The 20649-nt window shown below is 36.7% G+C and overlaps 1 protein-coding gene across 3 annotated transcripts in view; it reads left to right on the top strand.

Moving 5' to 3' along the window:
• CTNNA3 (catenin alpha 3) overlaps positions 1-20649 on the top strand; it is a 2007818-nt gene that overhangs the window by 1804312 nt on the left and 182857 nt on the right. For all 3 annotated transcript variants that reach the window (XM_073878933.1, XM_073878931.1, XM_073878932.1), the window contains one exon: positions 5488-5580. In XM_073878933.1, coding sequence (XP_073735034.1) covers positions 5488-5580 — 93 coding nt within the window. The remainder of the gene's footprint in view (positions 1-5487; positions 5581-20649) is intronic.

Below are 20649 nucleotides of genomic sequence, written 5' to 3' on the forward strand. Positions count from 1 at the left end.
AGCCAAAGAGCCTGATATGGAATGAGCAGATGAGTGGGACATGTTTGAGGAATAGAAAAGGTGCCTGTGTATGTGATTTCAGCAAAAAAGCCATCTTAGTTTTCTATAATTTGAAATTATGTATTAATATAACTAGTCCTCTTATAAAATGTATTTTAATTCTAGGCTCTTCACGTTGACATTCCAAAATCATTGTGTGCTGTCAGCTCAGCTAGGAGGACCTGACTGAGCATGCTATTCCCACTGCCTGCTTTGGAAGAAGACTCCCCATAGCCCCCTTCCTAACAGCTTCCCTGAGTGTCAGACTGTTGCTGATACCGCTGGCGCAGTTACTCTATATTAGTGATCCAGCGGTGGATGGTCAGAGAAATATGATTTACGACTAACTCACATGTAGGATTTAGAATTCAACCTGAATTTGAGAGGAAAATGTCAAGCATGACTCCTATTCCAAGACTACGTTTGTCTTCTGGTTTTTTTTCTGTTTTTTTTCTTCTTTCTCTTCTTTTCTCTTTTCCTTTCCTTTTTATTCTCTTCGATGACCACAAGTTTCTTTCTTACAAATTTTAATGTTAAACATTTACAAAGTCTGTGCTAGTGAATTTTTATGTATAATAATACTGCATACTGTCTCACTAGGAATGCTGAAAGAATTAATGAGATAAGGTCTGTAGAGATCATTAAGTGCCTTGGGAAAAACGATATATATACAAATATAAATGCAGTCATTTCTATCTCAGTAAGTATATATATATACATTAAAACCACCAATTTATTTTGACCCTGAAGTTTAATGTACCACTATAGTTTATTGCAGCTTCAGTTTCTATATGAAAACCTCAACCTGAATATTTCCAAGTTCTATCTTTTCTGGCCTCTTTTGCATAAATAAAGTGGGGCCTTATAATAAAATTAATAATAATTTATAATAATCATAAACAGTATTAAACTTCAGTACTTTCTAGTCACTGAATAATGTTCCAGTTCATCATCTTATTTTATCCTCACAATGACCCTAAGAATTAGGTAATATTTTTGCCATTTTACCAGTGAGGAAACTAAGCTAATTTCAAATCACTTTGAGCTCCCTAAGAAAGGCTTCACAGCAAGAGTTAAAATAGAAAGACATGAAATACTTTTCCTGAATTCTGATATGAGAAATAAATGAGTAATGACTGAGTTTATTAACACTCTTTCCAGGGCAAGGGCTGGGGGGAGGATATCTTCCTCTTGGTTTGGTTTAGAGACAGCCCAGCTCAGAGAGGGGAAGTCATTTCCATTATCACTGAGAATCTATGTGAGAGTGAGTCTTTGCTGGGACCATCTTAAGGGATAATTTTACTCTTATGCAATGAGTAAAATCAGATCAAAAAAGATCTTTACTTGGACTTTAGAAGAAAGCAATATGTGTGGAATTATATTAAACCCTGTGTAGCATAGCACAACAGATAACTCAAAATGGGTTGAATGTAACTAGAAGCAGCTAGTAAATATCAGATCAACACAGAATAACAAATTTGGAGTAAAATGGAGGTATCCAAATTTCTACAAATGTTTTATCCAAAAATATAAAGGGTTTTGATGGGATGAGAGATAGAACAGTGGAGGAAGAGGAAAAAAGCAATAGAAACAAACAAACTTTTCCTGCATTCCAGCTATCTATGGGCTAAGCAATTCCTACCTAAAGCATCTTAGTACAATTGAGCCTCACCACAAACTTCAGGGTTAGTTATTATTATCTAAAACTTTGTTCTTATGGACCCTGGGAAACAAACTGAGGGTTTCAGATGGGAGGGGGTGGGGAGAGGGGGTAACAGCGTGATGGGTATTAAGGAGGGCATATGCTATGATGAGCACTGGGTGTTATATGTAACTACTGAATCAATGAACACTACATCAAAAACTAATGATGTAATATACAGTGACTAACTGAACATAGTAAAAAACAAACACAAAAACAAACAAACTTTGTTCTGAGGAAACCAATATTTAAAATGGTACACAAAATGCCAAAGCCCCACAATCACTAATCAGAGGGCCAGAATTCAAATTTAGGTCTGTATTACTCAACATAATTGGGTCTTTCCACTACATGATACTGCTCTAAGACAGTTGGTACCCCCTCCCCTAGAATGAAAACTGATTAAACACACACACACACACAAACACACATCTTCCAAAGTTACTGGATGCATAGAAGCAAGCTGTGTATAATATAGCGTAGACCTGCCTTCCTCCTCCCTGTCACAGTGTTTGCTCTGTTATTATTTGTCTTCAGCCCTGAAGGAGTTAATGTCACCTCAAAAGTGATTAGAGTACTCCTATTTCTTTCTTAGTTTCCATTTAAACAATAACATTGTATATTCAACTTTTTATTTTTGCAATACCAGCCAACTGCTTGCCTTACAGAATGCAAAATGCTGCCAGCAAGTGTTTTGAACACTCCCCCATTGATTTTGTTCCTGAAAAGAAGAGGTCAGTCTTATGTTAAAGACAAAAAAAAAAAAAAAACACTAAAGGATGTGGGCATAAATGGTAGGCTTATCTCTTCCTGCAGTATCACCAACAAAAATGGTACTTGTGACTTCTGACAGCAGCAGTTGTTCTCAGTTTCTGTTAAATCACTTTATTTTGAGTTGACTAAAATACTGGAGTCAATGATGAAGTTATATGTCACTTCATGGTAGAGTATAATCCAAGTAATTAACAGCAGACATTTATAAGGAACAGATCACAGTAGGGACACCAGGCAGCCGTCTGTTGCAAAACAACAGGACCCAAGAAAAGGAATTTGATAACTGAATTTATTCAGCTGTTTCAGGGGCTGGTGATGTATCAAGGAAGGAAATTGCAAAGATTCTTTCTCAAGAATACTGTGGGAAGAATACACAAAAATGGCTAATAATAAAACACATGATTGTGTAGAAATTCCACAGTGGTGAACTCATGTTATTAATGCCTAAGGAAAAAGAATAAATTGCCCTGTGAGCCTAGCTGCACATAGTCTCTGCAAAAAGGAGCTGCATGTAGAGATAAACATACACAACAGTTACTCAAATGTATCAGAGACCTTGGCAAGAGGGGGGACTATTAATATCCAATAGGAGTCCCTTGACATAAATGGAGAGGGTTGAGTGATGCTCAGGGCAAGGGTTAGAAAGCAAAGAAAATACTGGTTAAAGATCCATGAGATGGGAACGAATCTGAGGCCGTTAGTGTAGGAAATAGGTAGTTTTGCTCCACAATGTGAGCTAATTATGGCAAGTTCCCATCGCTGGAGTGGTCCCAAGGGAAGGTAAACTCTCCACATCTCTGAAAATAAACAAAGGGCCTGTGTACAGAGCAAGGTTTAAGGGAAACCAGGGCCGGACTGAGAAGGAAACCCCCGCCCTTGCCCAGTTTTTAACAGCCAGGTGTAGAGATCTTCCACTTCACATTTGGTTGCTTTTCATGAAACCTGTTTGACTTCTGGATTTCTTACCAAGGCTCTGTATTACATGAATCATACATAATTTAAATGAAAACAAATATCAGATTAATTCTTGTTAAGTACTTTTTTTCAGTTATCTCTTTTTTAAAAATTTTTTATTGTTATGTTAATCACCATATATTACATCATTAGTTTTTGATGTAGTGTTCCATGATTCATTGCTTGTGCATAACACCCAGTGCTCCATGCAGAATGTGCCCTCTTTAATACCCATCACCAGGCTAACCCATCCCCCTACCCTCCTCCCCTCTAGAACCCTCAGTTTGTTTTTCAGAGTCCATCGTCTCTCATGGTTCGTCTCCCCCTCCGACTTACTCCCCTTCATTCTTCCCCTCCTGCTATCTTCTTCTTTTTCTTTTTTCTTAACATATGTTGCATTATTTGTTTCAGAGGTCCAGATCTGTGATTCAACAGTCTTGCACAATTCACAGCGCTCACCGTAGCACATACCCTACCCAATGTCTATCACCCAGCCACCCCATCCCTCCCACCCCCCACCACTCCAGCAACACTCAGTTTGTTTCCTCAGATTAAGAATTCCTCATATCAGTGAGGTCATATGATACATGTCTTTCTCTGATTGACTTGTTAAGTACTTTTACTTGGATTTGCAATAATGACAGCTATCTTTACATTATTGCCCCAGTGAGATTAAGGAGAAGAGATTAAGTGAGATTGGATTAGATACTTAAGATTAGATGAAGATTAAGATTAGATACTACAACATAAAACAAAAAAAAATTTGAAATACGGAAGAGGGAAGCACAGTAGAGGTTCGGTGAGGACAAGTGTTTGCTGTTGCCATTGATATGCTTTGTTTTGCTCATATCCAACATTCTTTTCAGCTATCACTGATAATTTTGCTTCATCCATTCAAAAAGTATGGATGTACTTCATTGTAGTGATATGACGCTAAGCAGGGCAGACCCAGTCCTTACATCACAGAGTAAACAATGACTGGCTGCTTGATTCAGCAACAACACTGCAATCAAGTCTGGTGAACATCAGAACAGTGGAAGTGGAGAGGTCAGGGAAAGCTTCACGGAGGAATCCAACCCCATCCAGCTCTTCCTGAGCCAGACACCACACAGATACAAGATGTTTAAGCTGAAACTGAAAAAAAGAAACAGAAGTAGCTTAGCTATTTAGACACTGAAGTTAAAATATTTATTATTTAATTTCCTAGAAAATTTAAAATCTTAATAATTTTTGGTGCCATATCATGTCATACAGTTTTAATTAGAATTATCCCATCTATTTATCACACGTGAACAACTTGGTTTGTGATGACCACATAGGGATAGCCAAATCGCTATTCACCCCCAAAAAACTTCCTCCTGATTATTTTGCTTTCTTTTTCTTTCAAAATTTATTGGGATATAATTCATATACCCTAACATTCAGCATTTTAAAGTGTAAAACTGGGTTACTTTAGTATATGCACATGATCATGCGATCATTACCACTATCTAATTCTAGGACATTGTGAGTATCCCAAAGGGAAACTGTATACCCATAAGCAGTCATTGCCCACTCCCTCCTTCCACCTCCTTTAAGAACCACTAATCAAATTTCTGTCTCTACAGACTTGCCTATTCTAGACATTTCATACAAATGTAATCACACAACATGTGGTCTTTTGTGATTGAGTTCTTTCACTTATCATAACATCTTCAAGGTTCACCTATGTCACAGCATGTATCAGTACTCCATTTCTTTTTATAGCCAAATAATATTCTATTCTATAGAGTTTTGTTTATTCCTCAGTAGATGTATGTTTGAGTTGTTTCCACTTTTTGGCTATTATGATTGGTGCAGCTATGAACATTTCTTTTTACAAGTTTTTGTGTGGACACTTATTTTCATTTCTCTTGGGTATATACCTAGGAGTAGAATTTCTTGGTCATATTGGTAACTCTGTGCTTTCTTCTTGAAGTACTGCCAGACTTTTTTCCATTTTGCATTCTCACCAGCAATGCTTTGCTTTCTTTTTATAGACCCCGGAGGAACTGGAGGATGTTTCTGACTTGGAGGAGGAACATGAGGTGCGCAGTCACACCAGCATTCAGACTGAAGGGAAAACTGACCGGGTAAGTCACCTCCCTGGGAGGAGAGCTGTAGGCTGTGCCCTCTTCTTGTCAATCAGACAGCCTCTCACAGGTGGGACTCCAGGATCTAGAGATGGTTTTGCAAAAACCCAGGAAGAAGAGCTTCAGAATGCAGGGGCCACAGCATGAGGGGAATTACTTCCTTGACCTTGAAAACTTCCTTGATCTTTGAAAACAGTGAGACCATTTCTGGTCAGGTAGTAAATCACTACATGCCACTTTTGATCTTTATAGCAGTCATGGAAATGAGGAATTGAATTGTGTACACATTTGTTTAAAGTAGAAAAGAGAAAACAAGAAGTTATAAGTATACTCTGAAATTCTAGGAAAAAAAAATTCTGAGAAACTACCCCTATACTTTTCTTCCTTTCTGCAATGCCACCTTCTCTTACCTTCAACACACAAATGCACACACACACACACACACACACACACACACACACCCTCCAAATGCTAACCAACTTCTGAATTACTCTGAGGTATTGTATTTCACTTTACTAATACTCTTATACCCAGTGCTTGGGAATCTGTGAAAGTTTGGTTTCCTAGCCAATGATAGCTTGCAACTGCAGACCAGACTGTAGAACTTGGGTCTGACAGCCAGGCCGTAGAACATAGCAACTAAGACTGCCCTAGAACACATCTGAATTAGCCATTTCCTTACTGTGTCACCTGGGAAACTCACTCAGCCTTTCTCTAACTTGGTTCCCTGATTTGTAAAGTGAGGATACTACGAGTACTCTCTATATGTGGATTATTGTGGGAATAACTCAGCTAACTAGTAGAGCGCTCAACACACTGCTTAGCTCATAGTAAGTTCTCAATAATCATGAGTTATTATTTGTAGATGTCATAGGGGTAGTATAATTATAATCACCATTATTACTACTATTAATTAGTTAAATTCAGTGGCATTACATTTGGAGATGGATAGGAAAAGATAAATTTAAAAAAGTTCCATGTGTTCAAATGTTCAGATTACTTAGAACTGATATATATTAGTCACAACACCTGTGTTTTATTAGAAATGGTGGTTTTCTTGAGTTTCCATTCCTTGCTGATTATTCCCAGCTGGGTTATTCCCAGCCCTCTATAGAGAAGCCAGTTCATATTGGGAACTGTCTGGGGGCACCCAGCATCTGAAAGAAGTTTCCTTCCAATCTAGTAGGCATCTTTGGTAAGAGCTCAATTTTTCCAAATGGCAATGGAATGGGAAATAAATTTTGCTAATGGCATAGTTTACTTATGCTTTCAGGTAAGTGAGTGAGTGGTTCACTTCGGCTGGCGGCTGAGCCATGCAGGTGGAGGGTGGTTGTCAGGATTTACAAAGTAACTGATAGGAGGAAATTTTGTTAAAATAAATGTACCTTAGAAAGATGCTGGGATTAGGATAAACATGCCATAGTTCTCATTCTGGATCATCACATGTAGACAATGAAGCCTTGGTTAAGACCTTAAGACTTAGAAACTTCAAGTTCTTTATCTGAAAATGAGAAAAATAATATCATACCTTCTCACAGCATTATTGATAACTTCAAAGAAGATAATGCAAATAAAAGTGTTTTATAAACCTTAAAATTTATATGCTAAGAAAATAAGCTTATTACTACTATTTTGATTTGTGTTTTTGTTCTTGGCTGGGGTTACAGGCCAGCTAGATGGCAACCTGACTATTGTAGGTTAAGAAGTTGATGATCTCCATGGTTCTGGATCTTAAGAATCTTTCATAGAAGCCACTCTTTCTAACCATGTAGAAATCACCCTGGAGCTGCTCTGTATTCTGGATTTGTGTTCCACTGTGCACAGCTCCCAGACAGGGCAGTTCATTTGGAATGCCCCTGGGCAATACCCTCACTACTGTCTCATGGCAAGATAGATCCCTAAGCATCAAATCTACCAGAAGCAACATTATATTCAACCTGGCCACTCTCTGCTCTAGTAAATCTCTCCTCATAAATTCCAAGTAGTTTAAATTTTCTTCACTTCCTGCCTTGAGGCTTTTCTGAAATTGCTGTGTGGAATTCCTCAGGAAGCTGTTCAGATATTCTAATACATACACAATCTTATGTGAAGCATTAACACTCCACAGAGCAACCTTGATGAATACTCTTATATTCCCTGGATGGGCCATTTTGCATTTTCCATAGGTCTTCAAAGGATTCCCAGGGGGATCAAGCCACACCTCCCACCACGGTGAACAGCTTGATAATATACCTTTGGATTTGCTCTCCTTTTTTCTTCCCTGATCCATTTTTCCCAGGCTCCTGGTTCAGTTCCCCAAGATTTCATCCCAGAATCAGCTACCTTCCATTCTTAGGCTCTGCTTTTGAGGGAAAACAAGAAAAGATAGTCACAGTATATAAACTACTTAATTATCACATTAACTTTGCTATATTGATACATTATCCCGGTTTTACTAATAAGATCACTGAGGTGCAGATTTATATAACTTGTCTAGTAAGTGGGTTATGTTTTCAGACAAAGAACTTTGGTGATTACCACATCAACTCACTTAAAACAGAGTTAGTGGAATGAATCTTTTACTAAGAAGCAAACAAATCACCACCACCACCACCACAATAAACTTGATTCGCCATCAATGGAATGAAAGGATGCTGGTCTGAGAACTGGAGGAAGGATACAAATTTTCTTTTATAATTTAAATAATGATTATCATAAAGCGTGGACAATTTAACTCAAGTAAGAACCTCTTGTTGAAAATCTGATTCGTATCAACAAAACCAAAAGACAACCGACAGAATGTGAGAAGATATTTGCAAATGACATATCAGATAAAGGGCTAGTATTCAAAATCTATAAAGAACTTATCAAACTCAACACCCAGAGAACAAATAATCCAATCAAGACAGGGGTAGAAGACATGAACAGACATTTCTGCAAAGAAGACATCCAAATGGCCAACAGACACATGAAAAAGTGCTCAACATTACGCGGCATCAGGGAAATCCAAATCAAAACCTCAATGAGATATCACCTCACACCAGTCAGAATGGCTAAAATTAACAAGTCAGGAAACAACAGATGTTGGCAAGGATGCGGAGAAAGGGGAACCCTCCTACACTGTTGGTGGGAATGCAAGCTGGTGCAGCCACTCTGGGAAACAGCACAGAGTTTCCTCAAAAAGTTGAAAATAGAGCTACCGTATGACCCAGCAATTGCACTATTGGGTATTTACCCCAAAGATAAAAATATAGTGATCCGAAGGTGTACATGCACCCCAATGTTTATAGCAGCAATGTCTGCAATAGCCAAAGTGTGGAAAGAGCCAAGATGTCCATCAACAGATGAATGGATAAAGAAGAGTTAGTATACACACACACACACACACACACACACACACACACACACACACACGCAATGGAATATTATGCAGCCATCAAAAAATGAAATCTTGCCATTTGCAACAATGTGGATGGAACTAGAGGGTAGTATGCTAAGTGAAATAAGTCAATCAGAGAACTCACTGATATGAGGAATTTGAGAAACAAGACAGAAGATCATAGGGGAAGGGAGGGAAAAATGAAACAAGATGAAACCAGAGAGAGACACACCATAAGAGTCTCTTAATCTCAGGAAACAAACTGAGGGTTGCTGGAGTGGAAGGGGGTGGGAGGGATGGGTGGCTGGGTGACGGACATTGGGGAGGGTATGTGCTATGGTGAGCACTGTGAATTGTGTAAGACTGATGAATCACAGACCTGTACCCCTGAAACAAATAATACATTATATGTTAATAAAAAATAAAAAAAAAATCTGATTTGTGAGTTTATTCCTACAGATTCTGTGCTCACGGTAGACCAGCTCAAACTGTCCCCCACCCAAACCACCTGAGCAAAATGATCATGTTTAGGCAGGTTTTATGATATCTCTCAGACATCTGGCACCCCTAATAGACCCCATATTCTCTATAATTATACCTCTATGCTTCTCTCTCTATGTTCAGTCTCCTATCCATTTGAGACTTTATCTCTGTATTCTATCCAGCATTTCTGAAGTTTGCATCCATTGGACTGAGTATACATTTTGACACATTTCCAGATACCATCAGGTTGAGAAGATACCATAATATTTTGAAGTGAATTCTGTTGAGAATTTTTTGAATATTCATGCCATGCTCAATGAGGAATTTCTGGTCACTGAACAAGACATGTGTTTGGGTTCCTTTTTGTTTGCTGCTAAATGTCTTTTTGGTTCTTGGCTTATGCAGACTCTGCTATATGGAACATGCAGTAGAACCAATTTCAGGCACTGTTTAGTAAAGGAGTGACAGTTATTTATTATCATTTTACTTTCTGCATCTCACTCCTAGTGCCTTTGGCTTAACATCATCTGTTATTGCTGTCATCAGTGGCAAATGCCACTGGGCATTGTAAAGGTCTATAACCAACAAGTAATGATTTAGAGTCCATGGTCAATGAGAGTAAAATACTAAAAGACCAATAGTGCATGCCTTATGATGTAGCAGAGGGACAGCAGTGGAAATTAGTGATTATCTTAATTATTAAACAGGAATACTCACTGGACCAGTACTGTGGTTATATCTAATAATCAGGCATTCCACAGTGATACCCGAGTATGATTTTGCTATAGGTTTACAGAACATTCTTTAAAGATCTCATTGTTTATTCTGTTCATGCTCTTAGCAAGGATAAAATAGAAATCTTTTATCTTAAAAACTCAAATTTGAAAGAGACATGAAAATAGACTCCTGTTAAGATCATCAAATTTCTAAACGTACTGATAATAAGACTTTTTGGTAAGTCCTAAAAGCTTTCTAAAAGATTATACTAAATACACACTAACTCATATTTTCTATTTAAACAGAACAGGGCCAGTTATCATTTAACACTTTATAGCTTACAGAATATTTCCAAATTGGTGTCTTACATAACAAATCCCTGGAGTTTTTCTTTTTCCCTTGATTTTACTAATTAGGGAATTTAACTCAAAGAATTTCAGTAGTATATGCAAATCATGTAGACTGGAACCAAATCCCAGGTCTTCCAGCACGAACCACACTCTGTCCAGTGTAGCACACTTGTAAATTGGGTAGAATCTCACCATACCTTAAGACCTCATTGCCCACCTACTGTTACAGCCAGTATTAAGGAGTTGGCATTATTTCTCTACTAGAAAAATGATTCCTGAAACTGAAGACCATAAACTTTAAGTATCAGATCTGCTTAAGCCTCACAAGTTTTGAAATGTCTCAATGGTATAATCTCGCATCAGTAACAAAACCATTTTGTTGGTTACCATTTAGAAACTACATGGTGATGCCCAGACCTTGTCAGTCTCTCCCTGGTGGATCACTTCACCTTGATGAAATGGAATATTAATCAGATAGAGTCAGATAGTGGTAGACCTTGTAGGACAACAATCCTGGGTCTCCAAGCACAGAATCCAGAAAAGAGAGGCAGTTACTCTTCAGTCTCTTATCACATTGGCCTCTGTGATATTTCAATAGAAGGAGCATTCTAATTTCTAGATTTCCCCCCTCATTTATTACCTGCAGTAGGGGCAGCAGGAAATAAATAGCATCAGCAGGGTGGTGGCTAAAAGTATGTTTCTCATGCCTATCTGGAGTTTTAGAAAGACTTAAGAAAATATGGGGCACCTGGGTTGTTCAGTCTGTTAAGTATCTGACTTGATCTGAGGGTCGTGAGTTCAAGCCCCATGTTGGGCCCCATGCTGGGCATGGAACTTACTTTTAAAAAAAGACAATAAAATAGATTGAAAGAGAGTTTTGTGAGTGGAATGGTTGAGCAAGTGACTCGCCTTTGCTAGCATTGCCTTATAATATAGAAGTGTATGAACTTGGGAGTCATATAAGCCTTGGTTCAAATCTGGGTTCCACCCATTACTATCCATATGATCCTGGAAAAGTTAGTTTACATTTCAAAGTGCTTTCTCATCTGTAAAATTGTGATGATAATAATAATGATAGTATCTATTTTATAGTTGTTCTTGAAGATTAAACTAGATACATGAAAAATTTCAGTTCAGTTCTTGGCACATAGGAAGTGCTCAATCAATTTTGATTTTTATAAAAAATGAATTTCGTGGTAAGTCTAGACTTGTGTGTTATTGTTATACTTTGACTTCCTTTTGAGTAGCTCAAGAAGCTTTGTAAATAAAAGTCTCAGTCTTCTAGTATGAGACTCCTTTGGTTTCTTGGTTTTGTGGTGAAAAACATTTTGACATGCTGGAAATTCTATTACCAAAAGTCTTTTGAAGTAGGGTTTTTTTTTTTTTTTTTCCCCACCAGGAGGAGGACTTATCAGAAACTGCTTCAATATGTTAGAAGGAAGATGACATTAATGTGATTTTTAATGATGCTGGCACTTTTATGTATATCTAATTCACATACATAATGTAGAACTGAAATAGTGATCACAAAAACCAACTCTTGATAGTAGGATAAAACAGAAAATTTGACACAGTAATTGTCAAGTTTGTATTTTCTTTACTGAATGCCCTGCCCTGGGAGTTTTTCTTCTTTGTGGAATATTGGTACTGTGGTGATCCGTTAGTTTCTATTTCTCTCAGTCTTTACTTACCTTCATTAAATTATATAGGGCTTAATTTCCAAAGTTTATGGTACATACTCAAAAAAAAAAGAAAAAGAAAAAGTCATTCATCCTGACATTTATAGGATGCATGTTAGGACCAGTTTTTCAAGCAGTCACTTAAAATCACCTTGTATTGAATGAAATCTTATCATTTGCAACAACATAGATGGATCTAATAATGGATCTAGAGAGATAATGCTAAGTGAAATAAGTCAGTCAGAGAAAGATAAATACCATATGATTTCATTCATATGTAGAATTGAAGAAACAAGATAAATGAAAAAATTAAAAAAGAGGCAAGCCAAAAACAAAACAAAAACCAGACTCTTAACTGTAGAGAACAAACTGATGGTTACCACAGGGGAGGTGGGATGGGTGAAATAGGTGATGGGGATTAAGAGTACACTCATCATGATGAGCACTGAGTAATGTATAGAATTGTTGAATCACTGTATTGTACACCTGAAAGTAATATAACACTGTATGTTAACTATACTGGAATTAAAATAAAAAATAAAATTTCCTTTTATTTCTCTACTCCTGTCCAAGAAGAACATATGTTCTAGTGGTTCTTCCTTCTGCCTGTACAGCTTGAAAGGCAATAGGTCTAAACACTAAACAGAAGATTTTATTCTGTTTCATTAAACTTTGATGATAGTGTCTTGTAGATGAGAACTGAAAGAGGAAACTCATTTAACATGACTGACAAAGGCCAGATTTTCATTTGAAAGTATTTGAAGTTGTGGTCTCTGAATGCTGAAATTCAGTTTAGTGAACAAAACATTAAAAAGAAACACTTAGAAATTTATAATTTCAATTTTAGTCAGATCATATTTCAGCATGATAAAATTATACTACCTTTTTAAAGGATATATTATTCATCATATTTACTGATGATCCAAAATTAAGGAAATTGTAATGTAGTCTTTGATGATTAAGATTTGTCATATCTTTAATATTATCTTCCCTTAAGAGCATATAGTTTGTAAGTCTGCTCTGCCTTAAAGAATATCTTTGAGTCCACTGAGTTTATATAACTTCTATACATAGAAGTAAATTGGGACCGAAATAAGAACAGTTGCCTAGGTTACTGGACACAACCTCAAAACGTCAACAGCAGCAAATGAATTGGAGCATGTCAAATGTTAAAATACAGGAGATATTTCTTGGGGTAAAAAAAAAAAATAAGCCATGTACACTCTAACATCATGTTGGTGATTGGGAGAACGTCCTCCTTGCGGCTTTTGCTCACCTGAATATCCTCCACCATGACGATAGAAAAAATGCCATGAATGGGTAGTTTATTTTAAAAATTGAAAACATTTTAATAGGCCCTATTTATTATCAGAATAAACTCTCAGTAACTCCAGTTGATACTGAATTAACATACAAAATATGGTAAGACATGACCTCATTACCTTTTTCATGATATAATTTGGTTTAGGTTACTATGAGAAATGCAACTTGCATAAGCCTGGATGAAATTACATTGCTCAAGCAGCGCTACACTAGGCAATGCACTTTCTCTTCATTGGTTTCTTTAATTTCTGTTGTGTACTTCTCAATAACTCTGCTTTCCTATCTTTCTGGGTGATGATTCTTTTTTTTTTTTTTTAAGATTTTATTTATTTGAGAGAGAATGAGAGAGAGAGAGCACGAGAAGGGGGAGGGTCAGAGGGAGAAGCAGACTCCCTGCTGAGCAGGGAGCCCGATGCGGGACTCGATTCCGGGACTCCAGGATCATGACCTGAGCGGAAGGCAGTCACTTAACCAACTGAGCCACCCAGGCGACCCTGGCTGATCGTTCTTAGTGCTTCATGGTTTCCTCTTCCTCTATCTACTTCTCAAGCATTAGGGTTCACTGGAGTTCCGATCTAAGCTCTATAGTCCTCCAATTCTTCCCAATTTTCCTGAACACTCTCATGCAGTCCCAAGATTTCAGATGTCTTACATAGACAAGAGAACGTAGCCACATCCAGTCTCGTGAGCTCTGACTACTTACATTGGTAGACCTGTAAGTTTCTTCTCCTCGCGTGGCTTACAGGCTCTTGTGGCACTTGCTGTTTCCAAGCCTGAATGCATCACCTTACCCTACAAATCTACTCTAACCCCTATATTCCTTATAACACTTCTGTACATTTGGTGGAACACATCTGAACCTGGGAATAATTTTTACTCCCTTCCACAGCTAGGCATACAACATGTCCCAACTTTACTATCTTCTAAATATTTCTGAACTTTTCTATATATATATATATATATATATATATATTGTTTTTTTTTTGTTTTTTTTTACCACCTCCACTATCACTACCTTCAAAGAAAATGTTGCATTGGACAAAATTAAACAGGAAAAGAAGATTTTAATCAAGGCTATTGCAGTAAGGGAGAGAGACCTTTGTTCTCCTGGAACAAAGGGATGAAAATCTTTCAGAGATGGGGTGAGGGAGATTGTAGGCCTCTGTTTTTGCTAATTGGCTTTGCCCAAAGGAAAAGTGGGATTTCTCTATCTTTATGACAGGAGGTACTTTTACAACTTGGAGCAAGGTGCCTCTAAAGAGGTTCCGGCCCTCCCACAGAGCCTCAGGGTATGGGCTCTATGTTCCTTGATGATGGCATGTCAAAGGGACAGCTCCCTAGTTCTTGAGAAAGACAGTCCTTGTTTGGAAAGCTGCTGAGAAACATCTAGAAATATTTACATCTTAAAGGGGCAGAGAAAGAATTTACAATTACAAGTTTTGTAAAGTATATGCTGTAAGAAAAGAAAGATCAGGGACCTAGAGTCAGAAAGAAACCTGTCTAAAATTCAGTCAAGCTGAGGAGAACGTTAAGGCCATCTTGGTCACTGTCTTAGGTCAGGTCCTGTCATCTCTCACCTAGATTTTCTTTAGCAGACTCCTAAATTGTCTCCTGCCTTTAGTAAACTTTCATTCTCTCACTTGAACTTAAGATGGTATTCCGAAAGTACAAATCTATCATCTATCACCATGCATAAAATCCCTTCAAGGTCTCAGTGTCTCCCCTTGTCCTTAGCATGAAATCCAGTCCCTCAATGCCCTAAGAGAACCAGGTTCTGCTTCCTGCTTTTCTCTTCAGCCTCATGTTTCATACTTTCTCTCCAACCCCTTTTCGTTGTATAGATGTCTTCCTTCCTCTAAGCGCCAGGCTCTCCCACACATCCCTCTCTGAGGTGAGCAATTCCCTCAACTCACCATCCTGCTCTTCACCAAGAATACCTGCTCATCATTAGGATTCCAGATTAGCCTCAACTTCACTAATACAAATTGAAGTGTAGTTTCCTTCCATCATACAGGCCTAGATCTGAATGTAGCACATGGAGATTCCCATATCATGACATTTATTGTGCATGCATAATTTCTTACATAATCATGTTTCTTCTCCACTCTTAAACCTCACTAAACCTCATTAGACCAGGGAACATGGTTTTTGTCTCATTTAGTGCATGTTTACACTGCCTGGTATAGGTATATGAGAGACAATGAGGATAACCTTCCTTTTGTAAGACAACTTACCTCAAAAGTATACTGTTCCTCAATATACTGAACCTGGGGGATTGCCTTCATTTCTTTCTTGCTCTTTCTTCCTTCCAATGGTTGTACTTACTTGTGCCAGATAAATCTTACTATAAATTGCTAGGTCATTTCTCTGAAATATTCAATGGCTCTCTACGACCTATTATAAATATTAGTTGTTCTGATTTTTTTGCCAAAGTCCTTTGCAATGCCCCCTTATTCCTGGCTCTATAAAGTATACAAATTCAAAAACTGCTTTTTATTTGTTGAAATGAGAACATTTCTTGTGTTCCTGAGAGGTAGGGCTATCCCTGAGGCTGTGTCCATGACATTTTCCATGTTTGAATTATTTACATGTTGTCTTTTTTGTTCCCAAGATGAGCCCAACTCCCTTTATTTCCATGACACTTCTTTGAACTTAACCCCTTTGATTTAATGATACAAGAACGTCTGCTGAGAGGCCATCGGAAGGAGTTTACTTACTCCTTTTGGATTTTTACATGCTAAGGTCACCATGCTCTATGTATTGTGAAGTAGCATTCCTGAACAGTGTTACCTTTTTTAAATTCAAATTCTTTACTCAAATAGAAATTTAAGGTCATTCCATTGATTGTAGAAGTCAGTGTGTAATAATCAGAGCAAACTAAATTTTAAGACGCTGCATATTATTTTATCCCAAAATTCTTATATTAGAGTTCTTTTAATAAATACCTCTTGAGATTTCAATCCGGGAAAGATTGTTACCAAATATCTAAACATGCTCACATTTATCAGATAATGGAATTATATTGAAATATATACATTTCCACCCTGCCTTGGTTTCTGGGAAATTCTGAGTTAAAATTAATGCCTAGTAACCAATCTTAAATGCCGGGTATATTTGTTTCTTTGTTCTCATTTGATTGTCTTATTTTTCTTTAAAAATAAGTAATCTCAAATACAAATTCTGATTAAAAATATTTAAAAGGTAACTATTTTATTACAGTTCTCCCCAATATATTGTTCTTGCCACCACTGAAGTAATATATTTTAGAGTGAGAAGAGAAAGTAAGTATATCCAGTATTGGAACACTTGGCTGACTCAGTTGGTAGAGCATGAAATTCCTGATCTCAGGGTCCTGAGTTCAAGCCCCACATTGGGCATAGAGCTTTAAAAAAAAAAAAGTATACCCAGTATTATATCTTTTTTACAGTAATTTCAATGTCTATAATTTAAGGCTAAATCTCTTTATTCTTTTATTTAAGTATAGGATAGAACCTTGGCATTTATAAATGCATATATCCTATTTTTAACACTGTTGTATAACCCAAAAATTTATGTATGGAGTTATTTATAAGGCCACTGGAGCACGAATTTAAGTGATATAATGTGATATTTATATGTGATTCACTTGCTCATTAGTGAAACCAGCCTTCTTCCAAGCTTTAAATAGAATATTTTCTACTTGTCGATGAATTCACAGCAGAGGAAATAGCAAGTAGAAAAGCCTCAGAGGGAAGTGTTAGTAAGGCAAGAGGAAGTCTGAAGTTGAAAAGGAGGGCTAATCTTGTAGGGAACATAAACCATTGTAACCTATTTGGCTGTTATTTTGAGTAGGATGGGAAAATATCAGAAGGCTTTGAGCCAGAGAGTGACATGACATGACTTACATTTTAAAGGGGTCATTCTGAATGCTATGTTGAAAATAGTCTGAGAAGTTGTACAGGAGGAAGCAGGAATTTAGAAAGTCATTGCTATTCTATTACCCAGGTGAGAAATCATGGAGGCTGAACCAAAGGTTTTAAGAAATGGAGAAGTTGAGAGTTGTTGATAAAGCATATATGGTGATGGTGACTTAACTGAATGTGCTGAAGACTTATGTATTGAGTATGAGAGAGAGAAAGGAGTCAAGGACAATACACGGTTTTTGGCTTGAGAACTGGGAATGAGGACTTGCCATTTATGTTGATATGGGGAAGACTGAATTGAGCATATTGGAGATGGTAGAAGATAAGAAATTAATTTTAGGTATGTCTTGTCTAAGAAGTCTATTAGGCAACCAAAGAAAATGTCAGGTAGGCAACTGTGAAGTTTATAAACTAGAGTGGAAGTCACCTCAGATGCATACCTTATATTACAATTTTATAACCTTCTAAATTTACATTGAATTTTTTTTTGAAGTTTTATATGTTACATAGTGACAATTTCTTTTTCTCTCAAAGAAATTGACATTTTAGCTTTAAGTCTTGTTTCCTCCTATTTTCAGACCTCATCCCCCCAAAATCTCCTCTTTTCTGACATACTTGCTTTTTCGAATATTAACTTTTTTTGAAAGTCACCGCTAATTTCCCTGTTTAAAACTACAACACCAGGGGCGCCTGGGTGGCTCAGTTTGTTAGGCATCTGCCTTCAGATGAGGTCATGATCTCAGAGTCCTGTGATTGAGTCACATGTGGGGCTCTCTGCTCAGCAGGGTGTCTGTTGTCCCTCTCCCTCTGCCCTGCCCACTTGTGTTCTCTCTCTCAAATAAATAAATAAAATCTTTAAAAGAAAAAACAAAAAACAAAAACCCCACAAAAACTATACCACCATTCCCAACCCACATATAAATGTCTTCACCTCCCTTTTTTATTTTTCTCTGTAGTACTTCCTTTGACTGTCTGACATACTACATATTTGTTAGTTTAGTCATCTAGTGGATAGTGAATTCAATGAAGGCAACAGGTTTTAATCTGTTTTTTTCCACTTTGATGTATTCCCATACTTAAAATAGTATTGGGCACATAGTAAATAGGCCATACATATTTACTGAATGAATAAATGAATGAATGATGTTGACCATAAATGTGCTTTGGGAAAAGGAACATGCACAGAAAATTTCGGGGAGGGGAGTTGTTTTAGATATAACATTCATATCTAACCAATAAATAACTTGGCTTACAAAATTAGTGGGATAATTATAATTTTTTGAAAATAATGTTTCAGTAAAGAATTACTCAGATGATAGTCATTTGGAAAAATTTTCTGAGGCTAAAGTGTTTAAATGATTCGCTGCCTTGTCCAGTTTAGAGGTGCTTATGATGGACATCTGGCTTCCAAGTGCTGCCCTTTTTTCCTATTCTCTGAATTATTCTCATTGAAAAATGTCTATTTCTTGTAATGATGAAAACATAACATATATAAATTAAGTAATTTTGAATCATTAGTCTCTGGTAAAATATGAAATACATGCTTACTTCTTTTCCTATTAAGGATAATGTGTATCAAGTAATGGTTAAGGTAGTAAAAAAAGGAGCTCAAAATAAAATGTCATCTTAAAAAATCCTTTGATATTCTAAAAATTACCTTGTACACTGAAAGTACCTCAGTCTAAATCTAGGTTTCTACATATGCATATTTTTAATCAGTGAATGATTATTAATATATGTTTAATTTTTAGAAATGTGAACTTGTATTTCTTATAATGAGTTGCAGAGGCTGTAACACTATATATATCTAAAGCTTGGTTAAAATCCTATGTAAATATGAATGGATATATAACATAAAAAAATTTCTCTTGGAGTGGAGTCATCAGCTCTATAAGGTTTATGTACTTGTAAGAAATTAGGCTTTTTAATATTTTTAAATTTTTAATTTATTTTTGAATTTTATTCAAGTATAATGAGCATACATACAGTGTATGCATATAACATAGTGTTTTATTAGTTTCATGTACAAAATAATGATTCAATGGTTCTATACATTTCTCAGAGCTCATCAAAATAAGGTTACTCTTAATTCCCTTTATCTATTTCACCTTACCCTACCCACCTCCCCTCTGGCAGCCATCAATTTGTTCTCTGTATTTAAGAGTCTGGTTTTTTTGGTTTGTTTGTCTCTCTTTTTATTTTGTTTGTTCATTTGTTTCTTAAACATTCATTCATGAATGAAATAATATGGTATTTGTCTTTCGCTGACTGACTTACCTCACTTAGCATTGTATGCACCCCTATATTTATTGCAGCATTATTTATAACAGCCAAGATATGGAAACAACCCAAGTGTCCATCTGTAGATGAATGAATAAAGACAATATGGTCTATATATACAATGGAATATTACTCAGCCATAAAAAAGAATAAAACCTTGCCAATTGCAACAACATGGATGGACCTAGAGAAAAAAATACTTTACAAAGGCATCCCTGGAGCTCCTGCCTGGCTCAGTTGGTAGAGCATGTGACTCTTAATCTTGGGGTTGTAAGTTTGAACCCCACATTGCGTGTAGAGTTTACTTCCAAAAAAAAAATTCTTAAAAAAAAAATAAGTAATACCTGGACATGTTTCCGTCTTTCTGGTTCTAAGATAATTGAAAGAAAGAGAGCGCAAGTTTTGGAATCAGACTCCCAAGTTTGAATTCTGATTCTGACACTTACAGCTGTTGACATTTGGCAAGTGACTTAACTCCTATGTCTCAGTTTGCCTATTTTTAAAAATGGAACTACTCACATCATAGGATTGTTGTGAAGTTTATGAGTTAATATTTGTAAGAAGCAGCACACAGTTAAGTGATAAAACTTAAGTGACCACCATCATGGTGCTCATTACCACCAATACTACTATCATTGCCATCATCAACATCCTCCTCCTTCTCATCATCATCACCATAATTTGTGAATGGATTCATTTATAACCTTTCTGTTAGTTTCTCAGGTTGGCAACATTCACTTTCCTGATTAGTCCTCTTCAAATTCTCCAGAACAGTTTGTGGAGAGCCAATATGATTGGCTGAGGCAAATAAATTTCCTCCTATGTGTAAAGCCTTTTGAATAGGATTTTTTTCATGGGTTAATTTGTGGATGGTGACCTTTGAGTCAGGTTCCTGCACAGATCCATTTTTAAGCTATAGCTTAAAATAAAAGAAACTCTATGTTGTTTCCTTGGGTAGAAGATTACAACAGGAGCAA

This window comes from Callorhinus ursinus, unplaced genomic scaffold, assembly GCF_003265705.2.
Source record: "Callorhinus ursinus isolate GAN/ISIS: 27379988/994484 unplaced genomic scaffold, GSC_fseal_2.0 scaffold31, whole genome shotgun sequence".
NCBI classification, from domain to species: domain Eukaryota; kingdom Metazoa; phylum Chordata; class Mammalia; order Carnivora; family Otariidae; genus Callorhinus; species Callorhinus ursinus.